This window comes from Lepidochelys olivacea (assembly GCF_965140295.1).
Source record: "Lepidochelys olivacea isolate rLepOli2 genome assembly, chromosome: 26".
In the NCBI taxonomy this organism is placed as follows: Eukaryota; Metazoa; Chordata; order Testudines; family Cheloniidae; genus Lepidochelys; species Lepidochelys olivacea.
The window spans coordinates 2,385,245-2,404,446 of NC_140436.1; the positions used below are offsets into that span (position 1 = coordinate 2,385,245).

General features: G+C 52.4%; 1 protein-coding gene across 1 annotated transcript in view; it reads right to left on the bottom strand.

Moving 5' to 3' along the window:
• ADGRA2 (adhesion G protein-coupled receptor A2) overlaps positions 1-19,202 on the bottom strand; it is a 101,692-nt gene that overhangs the window by 23,814 nt on the left and 58,676 nt on the right. Inside the window, exons 3-4 of the mRNA XM_084615110.1 lie at positions 763-834; positions 293-364 (exon numbers count right to left, since the gene is read on the bottom strand). Of these exons, the coding sequence (XP_084471236.1) occupies positions 293-364; positions 763-834 (144 nt within the window). The remainder of the gene's footprint in view (positions 1-292; positions 365-762; positions 835-19,202) is intronic.

Sequence of the window (19,202 nt, forward strand, 5' to 3'; positions counted from 1 at the left end):
CAGGGGACTTGGGCGCTGGAGTGTGTCTATTGCTAAGCTCTGGCTGGTGGAGGCTTGGCTGTCCCATGCTAAGGGCGGGTGGTAGCGAGATGGGGTGGCAGGAGAGGCTAGACTTTGCTCCATCCCTTGCTAGCAGAGAGGAGGGAGTAGGGTCCTGCTGCCAGGTGGGAAGGGGAACGAGGGCGAGAGCGGCAGGGCAAGCATGGGGATCCTGCTCCGCAACAGCCAAAAGCCCCTGGCCAGCCTCTGTCCTCCAGGGAGCCCCTCCCACGGGCCCCCCCCGGGTACTTACAGCCGGAGGAGGCTGGCGAGTCCCTGGAAGACGCTGGCACTGAGGCAGCCGATGCGGTTGTTGGAGAGGTCTCTGGAAACAAGCAGAGGGGACGTAAGAGCGGCGTGAGCGCTGGAAGACAGCCCCGCACTGGGGCAGCCGGCTGTGCCTTGCTGCGGGGAGCCTCTGGTGCTGCAGGGAGCAGTGCTGGAGAAATGAATAGACTGGCAGGATTCAGGACTCAGAGCACGCCTAGCCCTGCCGCAGGAGCTCAGCACCTGCCTGGTGTCTGGGGCGAAGCCGCAGGACAGGTAGCTCCCGGAGTCAGGCTGTTTCAAAGCCCAGGTTGGGGGCGCCGAGAGGGGACTCTGCCTGGATGGGGTCTGGTCTGTGCATTGGCCCCCGCCCACGAGCCAGCGCTGCTGCGGACGGAGGGGCGCGGCAGGCTCGACTCTCCCAGAATAGCGAGCAAGGGGCCCAGGGCCACTTACAGGCGCTTCAGCTCCGAGAGGCCAAGGAATGCGCCGGGCTGGATCGTGCTGATCAAGTTGTTCTTGAGGTCCCTGGAGAAAGAGAGAGAGAAAATAAATAGAAAGGAAGCCAGTGGCTGGCAGGAGGCTCCGTATCCTAGTGGAAGGCAGAGCAGCCTAGAACAGTGCTCCTGGCAGATCACTCCCCACACGTGGTGTTGTGGTGTTGACCCAGCTCAGGGGAGCCCAGACTGGGTGCAAACAGCCCTGGAAGGTCCCTGGGACAGGCAGCCACGGCACCAACTGGCAAACACCCGGTACGCCTAGCCTGTGCCACGGACCAAGGCCGGGCTGCCTGGAGGGGCCTTCTCCTCGTCCTCCACTTGCCCAAGGGGAGTGGAATGATGCACTGACGCCAGCAATGGCTTCATCCATTCACCTGCTCTGTGATGGGAAAAGAACTTCCAGAGATGCCCCAGGCTGCTGAAAAATGGGGCTGGGACATCAGTGCCCTGCGTGCTGGCACCTCTTGTGAGGCGGGCACCTGTCCACTAGGAACTGGACTGGCACCCCCTTCACCCGATTCACACTGGGGCCGCCAGCAGCCCCCGATGGGAATGTTCGAATCCCACCGCTCTGCACTGCGGTCCCATGACTGTCCGGAACGAGGGCAGCACTGGGGAGGCCCCTTGCCACTCCCAGCAGCCAAGCACGTATCTCGTATCTCGACCAGCAAGTGGCCAGGCTGGAAGGGAGGAGTTGGCAAGGACATTCCTCCCAGGCGGGGGAAGAAGAAATCCTGGCCCAGGTGGATCCCGCGCCATGTAGGATGGGCAGGTCTGAGAGAGTCAACAGGGTTGAAATAACCTGGACTCCTCTGGTGCCTCTTTCTACAGCCAGCCCCATTCTCCAGCGTGGGCATCAGGACCCTCGCGGCTCCACTGCACCGCACTAGGAGCCTGCAAGCCATTCACAGGCAGCCTCCCGGGTGCAGCAGAACACCTACCGCCTTCCCACCAGCAGCGGGCAGCTGCGAGCGAACACTGTAAGTTGGGGCCTCGACAGCAAACTGCCCCAAACTACAGCAGCATGGGCACCGGCCTGGCAAGGCGCATAAACCTCTTGGGGACACAGCCACACGGGGAGAAGGGCCAGGAAGTGCGAGGCTTAACGCGGGGTTTGCAAAGTGCTTTGAGATCCTGCATGGCTGGGGCAGCAGAAAGGGACCCTATTGTTGTCCCTGCTGCGGGTTTAGATTCCCCAGCCTATCAGAGCCAGGAGTTGCCAGGGCTGAGACATGCTGGGCAGGAACCTCATTAGCAGCCTTCAGTTCAATCTCTCTCTAATTATCTCTCAGAAGGGAACAGGGAGCGAGGCTGGAAAGTGTTACAGCTCCCTGCTGGGCGGCTGGTTGGAAGGAGGGGAAGATGCCAGGCCTCGCTCTGTGCTCACGAGCGCTCGCAGACTTGGCAGCGGACAAGGGTCTGCCCAGCAGCCCCTCATTGGCTGAGCTTGCCACGTGTGCGTGTTCGGTGTCCCCATGTGTTCAACAGTCCAGGGCGTCCTTCCAGACAGGTGGCGGAACGTGCATCCCAGGACGAGCTGACGGTTCGCCACGTCCCCAGAGCCAGCGCGCGGTGTCGCCGGGAGCCCATGGGGCTCCATTCCACGCTGCTTGTCCTACTCCGCTGAGTGACTGAGAAACCCCAAGAGCCAGGAGCAGCAAAACATGGCCAGGGTGCTGTCATGGAAGTGATGTCAGGACTGTATAGGATCCCACAGAGGATGGCACCCTTCCTCCTGGACGCGGGAGGCACCCTCCACAATCCTGGAGCAGAACCAGCATGCCCCATTCAGGGACATTCCCATGACTGGGGAGATAAGTTGGAGGAGCAAGGCTGGATCCAGATCCAAGCACACCTAGGGTTTGGTGGGCTCAGGGTGGGTCTTTCTCTAACAATGTCAGATTGAATCAGCAGTGCAGCCACCATGGAGTTTCAGCATATTCCTTTCCATGAGGCTGGCAACAATCCAAGTCTCTGCCTGTATCTGCAGATCAACAATTCACCCCCCTTTGCTTTTACACATGGGGACTGATTTATTACCCGTAGGCCATCCCCCAGGAACCCAGCCTGGCAGAGGCAGACATTGGATAGGGGAGGTGATGCTTGGGTCAGATGCCTAAGCCCCAGAGGTTGCTTTCCCATTAAACTCTGCTTCACAGAGTCCTTGGAGCTGCCCGGGGTCGGTTATGGTTCTGCAGCCTGTTAAGAACCCTTGGATTTTAGATTTCTCTTTGCTTTCTAGCCCTAGGCCCCTCCCTGCTCAGAAACGACTGCTTCTCCTCCCTGCTCTCTGCTTAGACAACTACATGAGAGAGACGCACACTCCAGCCCACCCAATGTGCGTCTGGTGGGTTGGCTGCAGCACGGCCTGCTCCATCTGCATGGCGCTAAAGAGGACAGCAAAGGTAAAGCCACCCTGGGAAAACCCACCTGCATTTTTGTGCAAGGCCCCTCCTGGACAACGCCAGCAATGTCTCAGCTAAGAGTCTATGGGCTGAATCCCACAGCAGGCCAGCTGCTGCTGAAGATGTGCCTGCCTAGCTCGATATGGCCAGAAACTGGCTACGAGTCTTTTGTCACTGGCACCATTTAACATTGGTTCATATGGACATATGTATGCGTGAGCACGCTGCATACAAGTATAATTTTAATCGTCCTTTAAATGATCCTTTTAAAAACTGCTATGTGCTTGCACTAGGGGTACTCAGTAACAACACTTAGCTAGAAAGTGCTTTACTCAAAACTGGGCAAGTATCACTACTTCCTGTCTACAAAGTGGGAAACTAAGGCGCGGGGCAATTAAGGCCAGAGAAGGTCTCAGCCTCAAGTCTAGGCCAGAGTTTCAAAACTACCCAGCACCCCACCGCTCCTGCTGTGATTCTCACGTCCATATTTTCAAAAGAACTCAGCACTCAACATACTGAACAGAGTAGAAAAACAGGCCATAAGTGACTTGCCCAACGTCACAGCCCTTCGCCGCCTCCTTCCCACCAGGGAGCCTTCTCTAGCGTGCTCCCCACGCACACATGGGCTCGAAGAAGGGAATGTCTTTCTGAGCCAGGGAATGTCAACAGAAGGAAACAGCTTAATCCCCTGTGCTCTGAAACTGGGGCCTTCCATATGCCACCTGGAGAACACTACCAGGCTAGCTCCATACCCCAGCATTCAGAGCCGTGCTGTGCCCCACAGACACTCCCCACTGCCCTCGTAGTGAGATGGGCCTGGGGCCTTCAGTAACATGAAGCTGTCGACCACCTATTTGTACCAAATCTGTTTGCCACAGTTGCAGGGAAAGGGGGCTGTCCCTTCTGCACCAGGGGTCCCATTTCCTGCCCTGAGCCCTCTCAGAGTAACCTTACCGGACGGATCACATTTCCTATAATTGCATAATTTATGTCCCATGAGAATCCTGCAGTCTCTCTGCTCCCTCTCCCCTCCCTGGCAGCCCTCTAACGACCCCAAGTCTCGAGGCCCAAACGGTGCATCGGAAACATTCCGCACAGCTTTGCCCCCCCGCCCCCGAATCCAGAGCTCTGGCCAAGCCACCAATTCGGGTAATTCTATCCTACCTATGGAACTTCTTCTGCAGTGTCAGCTGGATACGGGATCCTTCTTCCCCTCCCGTCCTGTGCTAATGCCTGGCTTGTGTGTTGTTATATCAGTGGCTGTGTTCCACCCAAGAAGCAGCTGCATGCCAGTGACGCAGTTTCCGTAGCTTGTTTTGAGATGGAGGGCACGATAGAGACTCATGAGTCTCTTGTTACTGCCACCAGGCTGGAGAGGGGAGAAATTCCTTGAGGAGACTCCAGTTTGAAGCAGCTACCCTGTTGCAGAGGAAGAGACCCTGCTGCTTACCCCCATGGACCATGCGGACACGGGACATGCATTTTGTTGGTCCCCAGAACCCAAACCTGCCCAAGTAGTTTAGCTTTAACGGGTTGAACCAGTTTCCATTTTACTGCCTCTTCCATTAAACTTCTGCCCACCTCAGCTTACAAACATCCCTCTGCCTCCAGACTTTGCCTGGCGGGCCCCTGAGTGGAGACATCTCTGCTCTCCGGCCTGGGGAGACAGCCAGAGAGAAAACGACGCTTTATTCCCATTACAACCAACCTCATGCCTGGAGAATTCACTTGAGTAAACTGGACTGCGAGCCCCCCTGACCCAGGGCCAGCACAGACACGCTCTTCCCAGCAAGGGGAGGGAAATCGGACACCCTGCCTGCTGCCACTGGCTGCCCGGCAAAGAGCAGCCAAAAGAAACTCTGCACAACTCCCTCAGCAGCATCATTCGGCCCTCTGGAGAGGCTGGGAAGTTCTTCAGCCAGGATGGCTCTGGAGCTGTGCTAATGACGCATCTGGTGCATCCCACCTAGCACCGCGGACGGGCTGGGAAAATCCCCTGGTCTGGCCCCAATGCTGCTGCTTCAGAGACACGGTCACCTCCTCCCAGCATGCACTGAGAAATGTGTACCTCTCTCCACGCTGTACTACTGGGACCAGACCCTGTGCCCCTCCTGCCCCCTAGGAATTCCCCGTGGTGCAGGCAGTGCCTCAAAGCATCTCCTGCCCCTCACTCTGACCGAGCACCCAGCCCATCTTTGGGGTCAGCAGACAGACCCTTTCCATGTCCCAGGCAGTGAGGGTCCAGAGCGCAGGGCACTGAATGGGGACTCAGGAGACCTGGGCTGTGTTCCCAGCTCTGCCACTGATCTGCTGGGTGACCTTGGCCAAGTTACTTCCCTTCTCGGTGCCTCTGGCTCCCCTCCCACTCTCTGCCTGTCTTTTCTCTGCAGATGATAGGCTCTTTGGGGCAAGGGCTGCATGGACAATGCCTCACATCTCCAGCCCCAATCCCAGTTGGGCCTCTTGGTGCTCTGCCGTACAGGTAAGTAAATAATAATCTCCTCGTCCGGGGGCACTGACAGTGATGAATCGCCAGCGTCAGTCTCCAGCTGCAATCGTCTTTCACAAACACCGGTTCCTTGGCCGAGGAAAGGAAGAGAAAGTTAAAAGAAGAGTTCCGTAAAGCGCGATCGGAACTGAGCTAAACACTGCCAGGAGCCAGCCCCCTGTCATGGGGCACTTGAACGCCCGGGGCACCATCTCTCATCTCTCTTGAACGCCCGGGGCACCGTCCCAGCATTTCTCCCAAGTCACCGTCTCTGTTCTGCTGGCCATTTCTATTTTGATTGATTGATTGATGCTCTTCATTAGCATGCTGGACATTGTGTCATCCCTTCACTCAACACCCTCCTACCAAGGCTCCAGGGGTCACCATGGACAAGCAACTGAGTGTGAGCAACCAGCCCGATGCCGCGGCTAACAGGGCTTGTGCGATCCTTGGATGTATAAAAAGAAGGGCGCGGTGAGCAGGGAAGTGATTTTACCTCTGCACACGGCGGTGGTGAGACCAATATGGTGCCCAGGTCTCGTGCCCACGTTTTTAAAAAGATGCTGAAAATTGGAGAGAGTGCAGCCAAGAGCCACACAAACGAGTCGAGGGCTGGAGAAAATGGAGAAGACGGAGAGGTGACTTGACTTCAGTGTCCAAGCACCTTCATGAGGAAAAAATCCTGACTACAAAGAGCTCTTTGATCTAGCAGAAAGAGGAACAACAAGACCCAATGGCAGGACGCTGAAGCCAGACAAATTTATATGAGAAATTAGGCACACATTTTTTAACAGTGAGGTTGATTAGCCATTGGAAGTGGTGGATTCTCTCTCTCTTGATCTCATCAAACCAAGACTGGCTGCCTTTCTGGAGATCTGCTTCAGCCAAACACAACTTACTGGACTCAATACAGGGGTAACTGCCTGGGTGGAATTTAATGGCCTGTGACATACAGGAGGTCAGGCTGCAACTCGATGAATCTATGGTTACTAGGACTCTGGCTTCTTTGTACCACAGCCAGAAGGTGAAATCTCTCTCACCCGGGCCACTAGTCATCATCCCTCTGGAGCCAAGAAATGTGAGTGTAGTGAGATCTGAGGGCCCAAGTCACCCTGGACACGATCCCGCTCCTCCCTGTATGCACAGTGCCAGAGCACATCCTGGTTCTGCCTTTCCCCGCAGCTGAGCTCTTCCTCTGCAGATGGAACGTGCTTCTTGTCCTGCAACCTCCCTCCACTGCTGGAACCGGAATAACCACTGGCCTTGGCAATCATTTCAAAAAAATAAAAGAGAGAGACCCAAGTCCATAAAACTAATAAACCAATAGAAATGCCCTGAGGAACCGAGACAAGAGGAGCCTCTTAGTAATGAGGCTGGATGAGTTCTGTGGTTTCAACTGTGGGGAGCCAAGAAAAGGGTTTTATTTAATTGCAGTGAGATAAGGAACAAGTCAAAGCAAAGGAAGCAGCTAACAAAGGAGCCAGTGTTGAGGGCCCTGTGCCTTGCTCAACCTATGCTGCGTAACCAGGGAATACATTGTGCTTCGGGGCTCATACCCCTCTACCACACCTGGTCTCTCCTGCTGGTTTCCCCGTAGGAGCCTCAGACCCCAGGACAGTCAGTGAGGGAGGGAACAGGGGTATTCCCAGTGCGGCTTCCATCTTGCAGGCATAGTGCAGTGAGTGTCTGGTTCTGGGAGGGCTCTGGTACCTGCAGCTCTCTCTAGTTTCAAGAGGATCTCTCCAAATAGGCCCTATCCTGGGAGAGGCAAGGCAATCGCAGGGGAACCACCAAGTCAGCAGTGGGGTATCAGGGCTGGCCTTGCTCCAGATGGAGTCAGTAGGGGTTTAGAAGGAGCAGGCCCCTTGACTGCAAGCTCTACTGGGAAGGGAACCTGTGCTGGGCACAGTCTGTTTAGCACCACGTGCTATTACAGTGACATACGTACATACATAGGGTGAGTTACCCAGTAAACACAAGCTCCTGCCTAGGGCAGATTCACACCTTTGGAGCACAGGGTCAGGATTTGACTTGAGCTGACCTAGACCCAATGTACCTAGCAACTCCCCAGCTCCACTGAGCAGGGTCAGCACAACCACCAAGGGGAGAAGGAAACACTCTTTTGCAGGGTCTCTGGAATTAGATGTCATATTACATGGAGCATCGAACAACTGGCCTACAAATTAATCGGGGGCTCATTTTAGAGGGTGCATCGTTCACAGTATCTACAGACACACACAGATTTTAAGGCCAAAAGGGACCATTTGTATCATCTAGTCTGACCTCCTGCCTAATGCAGGCCAGAGAGCCTCACGCAGCCATCCTCACGTCCAGCCCGTAACCTGTGGGTGAGCGAGCCATGTAGGCAAAGTGCTTTTTGTCCCACAAATATTCAGAACAAGCAGGCTGCAAAGGTCCCGTTAAAAGGCAAATCGTGTCACAGCCTGAAGTGTGAAGCCACTCTGTGATATTCTCCTGCCTGCTGGATAAATCTATTTCTTAGGCACTAGCTCTGGAGAGGGAAAAGGCAGAAGATTCGCAAAGACTACAACAGAAAATTCCTGCCTATGGGCCAAGTTGTTTCTGGAGATGCCTTATCCCAGGCACCAGAGGCATGTGATAACAGCACACAGCCATTGTCAACACGCTCTCAAAAGGCCTTTGTTCTTCGCCAAGCTTGGAGGAAACTCATTCGGTTTATTAGCTTGATTGTAGCATGTATCTAATCACAGCTGCAGAGCAATAGCAGGCTTGCGCCAAAGTCGAAGACTGAGGGATACGCATACAGCAGTGAAGAGGGCAACCCCCCCCCCACACACACACACCCTCAGACACAGGCATGGAAAGATTAAATTACGATCAGTAAATGTCCCTGTCAATTTCTCTTTCCAGTGCCACCCAAGTAACTACAAAGCCGTCTTCCTCATTAATAACCAGCTTTTACTGAGAGGGGAAATCAAACACACATGCAGCTGGCCTTAAAGACAGCACAGAGCTGGTAATATAAGCCCAGCTCGGACCCTGAGTATGGACTCTGCCCTCTAGCTGCCTCTGAAGCCCACGCTGCACTGTCTTCACTAGTCCTGTTACCTGCAGTAGCTGGATTCCAGCTAGCTCCGGTCGGCTAACCTGTGCACAACTTCGGCTGTGTAGACAGAGCCAAAAGAGAAGTAAGGGAGGGAAGGGCTGCGGCCAGGAGAAAGGGCGATCCCAAATGCCACGAGGAAATGGCTCCTTTACCAAAGCTCGGCAAGCTGAATTTATGGTGCAGCGCCGTCTCAGCACATCCGGCCAGGGCTGCTGGGGAACTGTTTAAGGAGCTGAAGCACTCGGAAGAAGGAATAAAATCCAGATTTTATCAGTAGGTTTTTTTCCTACTTCAAAAACAAAAAAAAAAACCAAAATAAAATAAACCCTTAAAATGTGAAGGGGTGGAGGTGGGGGACCCTGACTCCAACCCTTCCAGCCAAAGCGAGCAGAAAGCAGACATCTCTGAAGGGCTTTTGTTTCCTCCCCAGGCTGATAATTCCCTTTAACCTCTCGGGTCTGGAAGCAGCATTTTTCCAAGCTCTCAGCTGCTGTGAGCTGGGGAGGGCAAAGTTAAGGGGGGAGTGGACGTGCTGCTTGTTTTTTCTTCTGGGATCTCAAACGGAGGCCACCCCCTCTGCATATACAGCAATCTCCTGGGCTGTGCTCTTGCCCCTCTCATCAACCGGCTACGATATGGGGAAGTGCCCCCAGCTGGGACATAATGCCAGCTTACAGTCTGTCCACCCCAAGAGTTTACAGAGTGTTAACAGGCAGTTCCAACATTCCTGTCCTCTTCCTCTTCGCTGCCTGTCCAATTACCGGATGGTGTTGTGGTGGGCTCTTACGCAGGCTGCCATGTGTCACCCTAGAGGTGGCTGCATTCAAGTAGAGAATGGGGCAGGAGACGAGTGCGACCTTTTTTGTTGTTTTGTTTTACGATAAAGTTAATCAAACTTTTTCAAACTTCAAACAGGATCTATTTCGCTCCTAAGTTTATCTAGATGGGCAAGAGAACAAACCACACCATCTGCCCTTCTCTAGCATTTTCCCTCCAGGATCTCAAAGTGCCAGGCCAGCCTCAGAGCCTCCTTGAAACGTTTGGTGTCATTTCCCCCCATTTTACAGATAGGGAAGCTGAGGCAGAGAGAGAAGGGGAAGGGGATCTCTGGGGGGCATTGCTGGGAAATAGACCCAGAAGCAGAAAGGTTGAGTTTGTTTTGGCTTTTGGGAGTACCACATTTTGGATTTAAGCCGTGACCTAATGCAACAAGATACTCAAAGGAACCACCTTGTGAAAGCAGCCAGGACCTCCTATCACCCTGGTGGGGAGATCTGGTCACAGACAAGCAGTTCGGACTGCAGCCCCAAACTACTCCTGCCGCAGTGACCACCTAGCACAGAACAAATGCTGCTGGCCACACAGAGAGCCGCTGCTAAGCCAGATGTAAGAAGCAGCAGACACAGAGGGTCTAGAGATCAACCACACAGTATTATGGGGGCAGACGGGTGCCGTTGTGAAGCAGGTGGTATGTCAGGACAGACCTCAAGAGCACTGGTTAGAGGTGCTAAGTGCCCTCTTCCTTGCGCCTGACTCTCTGGCCTCGAGCACACGACAGGAAACTTCTCTAGTGTAAGTGGAAACATTCACCTGGAGCAGAGTACACCCGCGTGCGACAGAGCGGGAGCTCCTGGCGGAGTGGTGACAAGGGGGAAAAGCTCCCCCACAGTATAGCTGCTCATACGAGTCAGTCAGCACGTGAGGGCCAGTGTGCCTGGCAGTGCGAATACCGCAATGGGATAATCAAGGCACAGTCTTACTCTCCACCCGAGTTTCCCACCCCTAATTCAGGGCTTCTCAGCTTTTCCCAGACCATGGCCCCATCTTACAAGAGAAAATGAGTCTCCCATCAGGGCACACACACACACACACACACACACTCTCTCTCTCTCTCTCTCTCTCTCTCTCTCGTTTCCCCCCGCCCCCTCTCCCCAAGGACAGAGCCTTGGGTGGGCTCTGTACAGTCTTGAGGACAATTGTCTAGTTGTTTTAAACAGCATCAAGGCTTACTTTTTGGTTAGACCATAAAAACGTCCCGCCTGGAATGCAGCTATCTTGCTTCGGATTCCAGGAGAGCAAATTTTGATGGTGATTTTTGTTTTTATAATGGGGGCATCCATTTCGTAGGGCCAGAGACCCAAGAACTCAGTTAACACAGGGGCTCTCAATCACGCCCCTGATGACTATGATGACCTGAGCGGAATCAGAATCAGAGAGGATCGCAAGGCCCGATGTAAAGAGCTGCACAGGCCAAGCCATTTGCAGCACACAAGCGTGAGGGGTTCTACAAAATCCAGCAACTACGCTACGTATTCCTGAGTGCCATCTACTGGCACCTTGTCTATTAACTAACTATTGACATACACACAATATAGTGCAGTCCTGTAACAGGCAAAAGTCTCCATATCTCGTTAGCAAACATAACACGGAGGGTTGGATTGCTTTGGGTAACTGAAGACGCCGTGGCACGTTTATTTAGCAACAGTTGGGTCATAAGACCCTGTGCCCTGACCAACCTCCAACGCCGGTAAGAACATTCGGCAGCCCTAAGTTCCCTCTGCCGATTCAGTCAGACACCGTTCTTTGCTTCCTCTTCTATACCGTTACAGTGTGCCCTCTCAGAGGTGGCTGCCTGTCAGTGGTGAGCTGAGTAATCCTGATAATCCGTTATTCCCTAGGTGGGTTCCTGCGTTTGTAAGTAGTTGTGCAGCCCGGCATGAAAGGCTCGGGATAACCAAAGCACAGTCTTACTCTCCACCCGAGTTTCCCACACCCCTCTGCACAGCAGTTCCTAGAACAGCTAACTCCCAGGTATCGCCAAGCAATGGGCACCCCGCAAGCCACGCATTGCTTGGTGGTTTTGCCATGTACATTGCTAGCCCCTGGCAGTAGTCCTAAGGCCGCCAAACCCAGTTCCCTTGGGATTGTAGGCAGCAATTTAATCGCTAGCTACACAGATGTAAAAACAGTGACTTTTCCATGCAGACTGCAGACCCCCTTCCTTTCCAGGGACCTTACTTCCTCAGGTCTGAAGAGGGCCAAGAATCATGGGCCAAAATTCAGATTATGAAAATATTTCATGACGCATCACAGGATGACCTCATCTCTGCACACACTCTGCCCTGCCAACAAAAACAACATAACCCATGTTTGGTTTCCCAAGTTCTTTCCAGAGGAAGCTGGAGTCAAGAGGAGCAGCACCATGAGATCTAGGATTTTTATTAACTCTTGACTGACCACTGCTAAGCATGCCAATTCTATGTAGATTGCAGCAAATCATAAAGGAGATCGCTGCACCGGAAGCAAACTAAAATATCAAATGATACACTGTTCCCTGGAAATAAGGCCTGAATATGCTGTTTCTACCAGGCTGCTGGGTGAAAGGGTGTGCAGTCAGCCTGTTTATCTGGGGATCTAACCCTGTTGCCTAGGCTTGAGTTGACTCATCTGGAAATTACCCCCAATGGTTCCTTGGCATCCTAAATAAAGCAAGCCAGTGGCCCAAGTCCAGCTCCCATTTGACAAGACCATCACAGCTGGCACCAAGTGACCACGCAGAAGGCGACTTCAGCCAAGACACCAAGGATTTGATGGCCATGGAGATGAAGCTCTCTCTCACACACTCTAGGAAGGGCTTCCTGCAGAGAGCAGTGTGTGGGGGAGGTTTGCCCTGCTGCATCTGCTTTGTGGACAAGAGGACAACCTTCATCCTTCAGGGCTGGGAACCTGGCACCTTCCATGAACATGAACATGTGGGTTGAGCAGGAAAAGCCCAGCATACCCAATGCTCCCCATCAGCAAGGTGCCATCACAAAGCCTCGAAGCACACACTCAATTTTAACCACACAGCTAGCCCCATTGAAGTCAGCGGGATTATTCACGTGCTACCCTGACTGTGGCCCTACCAACCAATGAATATGCAAAGAGTCCTACATTTGGCAGGTGAAAACCAACCTAGGAAGGTTTCTCACTATGAGAGCTTTTGAAGAGAATGGGACAAAATGACACTGAATAAGAACAGGCTCAAAAGCTCATCACAGATGCCAGAAGGAAAGCAGCGTTAATGCAGATAAAGCCACATCCCATACCTATCTGGACAGGGTCAATCTGCTGATTCCACAGGGCTTTTCCACTGGGAAGGCTACTGGAGATGGAGGAAGCACAAAGGAAATGATCAGTGGGATTCTGCTACGTATCAGGGCTCCAAGCAGCTGCTTTGGGCTTGACCATCTCTGTGTACTTTGTCACTTGTCACTTTGCCTGGGGGTCCCCATCTCTCACACAGTTGGCCCCATTCATATTTTCTCCTCGTGCATTTCACACATAACAAGCGGGTGTCAGTGGTACCCAGTCTCACCAATGAACAGGAAACAAACTCTCTCTAATCCCATAATGCTCATTAACCCTTCATTGCCTGAAAGACCATCAATCTTGGGCCAAAGAGGAGGTGGAGGGATGGAGGAGAGGGAGGTCAGAAGGAACGACACTCCACCCAATCGTGCACAGCATTGCAAGAACTAGCTAAGCACAAGACGTGGGTTTTCACCTTCCTCTGAAGCATCAGGCAACAGCCACTGGTAGGGAAAGGAGACTGGACTAGATGGACCAGTGATGTGATCCATCACAGCAGAGCCTTGGGCCCTTGAAACCCTGCACATTCCCTATGGAAATTCACATGGATCTACAAAGGGGAATTCTCCCTTTAGCTCATAAAAGGCTCTTCCACGCCCCTGGGCTTCCAACAGTTCACTGGGCAGGCTGGGAAACAGGAGCCCAGCATCCCCTTGCCCCTGCTCACCATTCCTAACCAGACCCACGTCCCGGCTTCAGAAGGGACAGTCGCAGACTGGAGTGTACGTTCAGCTCATGTTTTCCTTCAGGTCTCTCTTCAAAGCTGTCTCCTCTCCCCCCCTTCTTTTAACAGCTGCTGCTCCCTGCTAGTTTTGTCCTGCGTCCATTTAACACTCATCTACTGACAACTCCATCTGGCATTAAGCGTAGTGCTGGGTGTCCAATCCAAACAGAACAACTGCACTTCAGGAAGGGGAAAAACGCCTCGCAAACGTTGTTCGTTGCCTGGCTGTGCGGTCAGCAAACGCTCCAGTTCATGAGTCCCAGGTTAATAGGCGCAGAGCATTTGCTCCCTCTCCAAGCCCCTACCTTTTCTTAGCCTCCCTGGGCTTTCGGCTCACTTTTACATGGTCTGGATGAGCACAGAGCAAAGTTCTGACCTTTTTACAGCCTGGCTTTACTAGGTGCAAACAACCAAGTGGAACCGGTAGCACTCCTGAGCTCCGAGCAGCCTGTGCAGTTCAGTAGCTTTCCTGCCAATCTCCACCTTTCCCCTCTGACAGGTTGGGCCCCGGGGGAGAAAGCGAATCAGAGCTGTCCTCTACCAGCAGCTAAAGAATAGCTGTAATACGGTCACCTTTTGCAAGGTTACAGGCCTGGGTCAGGCAGGGTTTCCTTTGAAACATCCCCTGTTCCAGCCCTTGAGAACGCTAGAAACGCTCATCTCAGAGTGGGATCTTGGCTTGAAGGGTTTCCAGCTGGGAAGGGTTCTTTGCTTTTAAAATTTCCTTAATGATATTATTGGATCTGGGGTGGAAAGTTAGCTACAGGTCAGCAATCGTTACTAATTCCACAGGCTTCTTTCATTGCACACTGGTACATAAGGCTCCTGTCACCCACTGCTCAAGTCTCTAGGGTGGAACACAAGGCATTTTAACAGCACACAGCAGTATTACGCAGTAGTTTAGGACAGGAAATGAATACACTGATCTCAGCCACAGTACCAAGTCCAGCTGAGTCTGCAGGGAGCTGGAATCAAGGTCAGGACATCAGAGTCAACAGCTCTCCTCTTTAAATCAAGTGCAGTGGGAGCATTAATGACCCAAAAGGGGTCACCTTTGTTTTCAGATCAGGCAAAGCGCCCCCTTACGCCACGTTGTGGGCACTTGGTTCAGCACAGAGCGGAAGAGGAAAAATATCTCCAGCTGAGCCAACAACTGGGATTTTTATTTCCTTGTGGGTCACACAGTAATCGAGGATTTACAATGGGACTTTCACCATGGACTTCAAGGGGGAGCAGGCTGGGCGGAGGGCTGCAGCTCAGAAGGAAGAGACGCAGAGGCCCAAGGTGGAGCAGGCTGGGCCTGGAGGTGACAGGGAGGCAGATGCCCAAGATGAAACAGGCTGGGGCTGCTGGTGGTGGGGGAGCAGACGGGGACCAGAGGGCACAACCCTTCAAACACAACCAGCCTTCAACCCAAAGGGAGCCTGAGTGACCCAAGGAACCACCTTCCACAGCCATGTGCGGCACTAGGCAGGACCCCTCTGGCCTTGGCTTCTGCCAGCAAGAGCCTGGTCCCCAGTGCAGCAGGCAGGGACAGATGAAGGCACAGACCGCGCCCCGCAAGCAGCGCCCTGCTCTTGGAAGCCTCTGTTTCGATACGCTGCAGTTTTCCCTTCTGAAAAATGCTCATCTCTCACTGGGGCTCTGGCTGGGTTTGGGAAACAACATGGCATGTGAACGGCTTCCCAGTGCTCTCTGAACCCCCATGCATGGTGGAGCTAGGGGAGACGTGCCGCATGCCAAACCCGCCATCTGCATGTTATCAGGGAGGCAAAGAGTTACAGCGAGTGATGTGTGCGTCGACGCTGCCTCCTGTTTGCACCTCTTCACTCAAAACTCATTTCCTCTCCTGCCACCAACTGCTAGGATTCCCAGCCTCTGAGTGCAGAGGCCCTGCACTGCACTGGAGAGAGGAGCCATCGTTCCCACCACCGCCAGCCAGGGACCGCCGTGGGCAGGGCAGCGGCCAAGGGAGAACAACTGCAAATGGCAAGCAGGATGGTACCCAGATCTGGGAGCCTTGTGCCTCACAGTGAATCCAGGCGGCATGCCCCTCACTCATTGTCCCTGCACAGGGAACTGCTGCTTCTCTGTATCTGCGAGTCGCATCATTTACAACCATCCCTAAAAACATATACTTCAAAACCACTGACCAGAGACCCCTCCTTGGCCAAGCAGAGGGCACCAATGCACACTGTATCCAGGTGAACAGGGGGTGCTGAAGGAACAGCTCCGGCTCACCTGGCTGCAGGCCGGGTAGGTTCGTCAGTGCAGGCTCTGGGAGCTCAGCAGCCCTGCCCTTAGATCATCTCCCCACCCCACCCCCTAAAACCACATTCCGAAACACAGCCCGAAACCTGGACTCTCCTACGGCCCATCCACATCCCCTGGGATTGGGGAGCTGGGCTGGGACCCTCCCAGGAGCAGGCTTCCCCCTCCTGGCTGGCCTGGGAATCCCTCTCTCACAGCACACAGGAGAGCACCGGCTGCCGGCAAGGGGGAAGGCACATGTATCTAGCCATCAGCATTCCTTGTGATTCCAGACGCGTCACAGAAATTGATGGGCCAGACCAGGGGCCGTCAACTACTATCATCATTGTATTGCCCTTCCATTGGGGTGCCCAGTCAGGGGCCAGGATCCCACTGTACTAGCCCTGTACAAACACAGAACAAAGAGTCCCTGTCCCACAGAGCTTCCAGTCTGGGGAGGGGAGAAGAGAAAACAGAAAGACACATGCAGACGGGGAAGCACAGGGAACAGAGAGACAATGCTGGTCAGCACAACGGGCAGTGGTCTCAGAGCACCAGCAGCCTGACTTGTCACGTTTTTTGGAGGCATCGCAGCAAGCGTCCAGTCCCATGTCCTGCCCATGAGCACAGCCAGTACCAGCTGCTGCTAAGCAAGGCGCAAGGCCCTCATAGTGAGCAGTCCCGAAATACCCTGCTCAGGGTGGGCAGGGCTTCCCCAGCAACTACTGGTGAAGCAGAAGGGTCTCCGTCCCTCCCTTGCAATAAGGAACATCCAGGTGATGTTCCAGGGGAGAGCAGTCCTAAGCTTCAAGGCCCCCCTGCTAGACTCCCTTGGGCAGAACCCTCTCAGGGGCTCTCCTTGAGCACACTTTTTACGAGTCAGCGAAAACCATCTGAAGCTGGAGTTCAGCAGGACGGGTGAACTCTCAGTGAATCCCTTTCAAGCAAGGAGAAATCGCAGTGTGCTCGCCCTGCTTCGGGACAGTTCCTTGGATACAGACCAAAGACTTCCATAGCCTGAATGTAAACAGCCAGAGATAATATAAACTCTCCATTCCGCGCCCCTTCCAAGTTCATCCAGCGTTCCCTTGGGACAGCTGGGTCCCTGGGACTTTAACCCAACATTCCACCACTAACATAAACAAGCGACAATGGAAGCAGCAGAAGCGAATACCACAGGCTTTATCCCACTCAGCCCCGGCTTCCTGACTTGCTGGGCATGCTAAGGATGCAGGCAGGCATTTGGGGTTTTTAAAATACAATGCATTATCCTGCTAATGACACAAAGCAGGAACCGGGCTCTAAACTGCATTCGGAGAGAGCTGGGGGAAGGTAAGGAAAGGGCTGAATGCCTCCTGCAGAACTGCTCACCCAGCTGGAGGGAGACCCAGCTGGGGTAAACTGGCACGTTCGACTTGGACGGGGTAGCTTGATTCACTTCAGTGCAGCTATGACAACAAAAGAGATTCAAGTCCAGGACCTCCACAGTAGCATCCTCCACTTCCAGTTCCACACACAGGGCCACGTAGACAGGCAGACCTGCACTGTCTCTATGAGTGAATGGGACAATGGTGCTCAGAGGAGGGAGTTAGGTTTATTAGGAACTGGGGAACCTTTTGGGAAAGGAGGAGCCTATACAGGTAGGATGAGCTCCACCTAAACCAAAGTGGAACCAGATTCCTGGCTTGTAAAATTAACAAGGTCATAGACGAGTTTTTAAACTAAGGGCTGAGGGAAAGCCGACAGGTATGGAGGAGTACAAGGTTCGAACACAGACATCCCTTAGGGGAGGATATTTTTAAAAGGGATCCTAATAAAGAGGAGAGGATAGATGTTGATCAAGTACAGCCAGAAACTGAAGAGAACCAGTCAGTTGAAAAAGAGTCTCATTCAATTACACCACATAAAGACAGACAACAAAATATTGACAAATTTTGTAAGTGCTTGTATACAAATGCTAGAAGTCTAAATACTAAGATGGGGGAACTTGAGTGCCTGGTATTAAATGAGGGTATTGATAGAACAGGCATCACAGACACTTGGGGGAATGAGGATAATCCACGGGACATGGTAATACCAGGGTACAAAATATACTGGAATGACAGAGCAGGTCAGGCTGGTGGGGAAGTGGGCACTAGATGGGAAAGAAAGCATAGAGTCAAATATAGCAACAATCTTAAATGAATCAAACTGTACCACAGAATCTCTATAGATAGAAATTCCAGGCTTGAATAATAAGAATATAGCAGTAGAAATATACTACCGACCACCTGACCAGGATGGTAAGGTGATTGTGAAATGCTCAGGGAGATCAGAGAGGCTACAAAAACAGATAATGGGGGACTTCAATATCCCCATACTGACTGTGAATGTGTCACCAGAGGATGGGAGGCAGAGAGAACATTTCTAGGCTCCATTAACGACGGCTTCTTGGAGCAGCTAGTCCTGGAACCCACAAGGAGAGAGGCAATTCCTGGTTTAGTCCTAAGTGGCCCACAGGATCTGGGCCAATAGGTGAATACAGCTGAAACAGTCTGATACTAGGAACCATAGTGTAATTAAATTCAACATCCTTGTAGGGGAGAAAATACCACAGAAACCCACCATAGTAGCACTCACCTTTAAAAAGGTGAACCACACAAAAATGAGGAGACCAGTTAAACGGAAATTAAAAGGAACAGTCACAAAAGTGAAATGCCTGCAAGCTCCATGGAAACTTTCTAAAAACACCTTAATAGTGCTTCATACTAAACGTATACCCCCAAATAAAAAAAAATAAAACAGTAAGAGGACCAAAAAATACCACAACAACAGAGTAAAAGAGGCAGTTAGAGACAAAAAGACATAATTTAAACATTCGAAGTCAAATCCTGCTGAGAAAAATAGAAAGGAGCATAAACTCTGGCAAGTCAAGCCTAAAAATATAATTAGCAGGCCAAAGAAGAATTTGAAGAGCAACTAGCAAAAGACACAAAAACTAACTGCAAAATTTCTTTTAAGTACATCAGAACCAGGAATCCTATCAAACAATTAGTGAGGCCACTGGGCGATGGAGGTACTAAATGAGTACTCAAGGAACACAAGGCCATTGCAGAGATGCTAAATGAATTATATGCATTGATCTTCACTGCAGAGGATGTGAGGGAGATTCTCAGCCATGAGCCATTCTTTTGAGGTGACAAATCTGAGGAGCTATCCCAGATTGACGGGTCAGTAGAGGAGGTTATGGAACAAACTGATAAATGAAACAGTAATAAGTCACCAGGACCAGATGGTATGAAATTGCAGAACTCAAATATGAAATATGAAC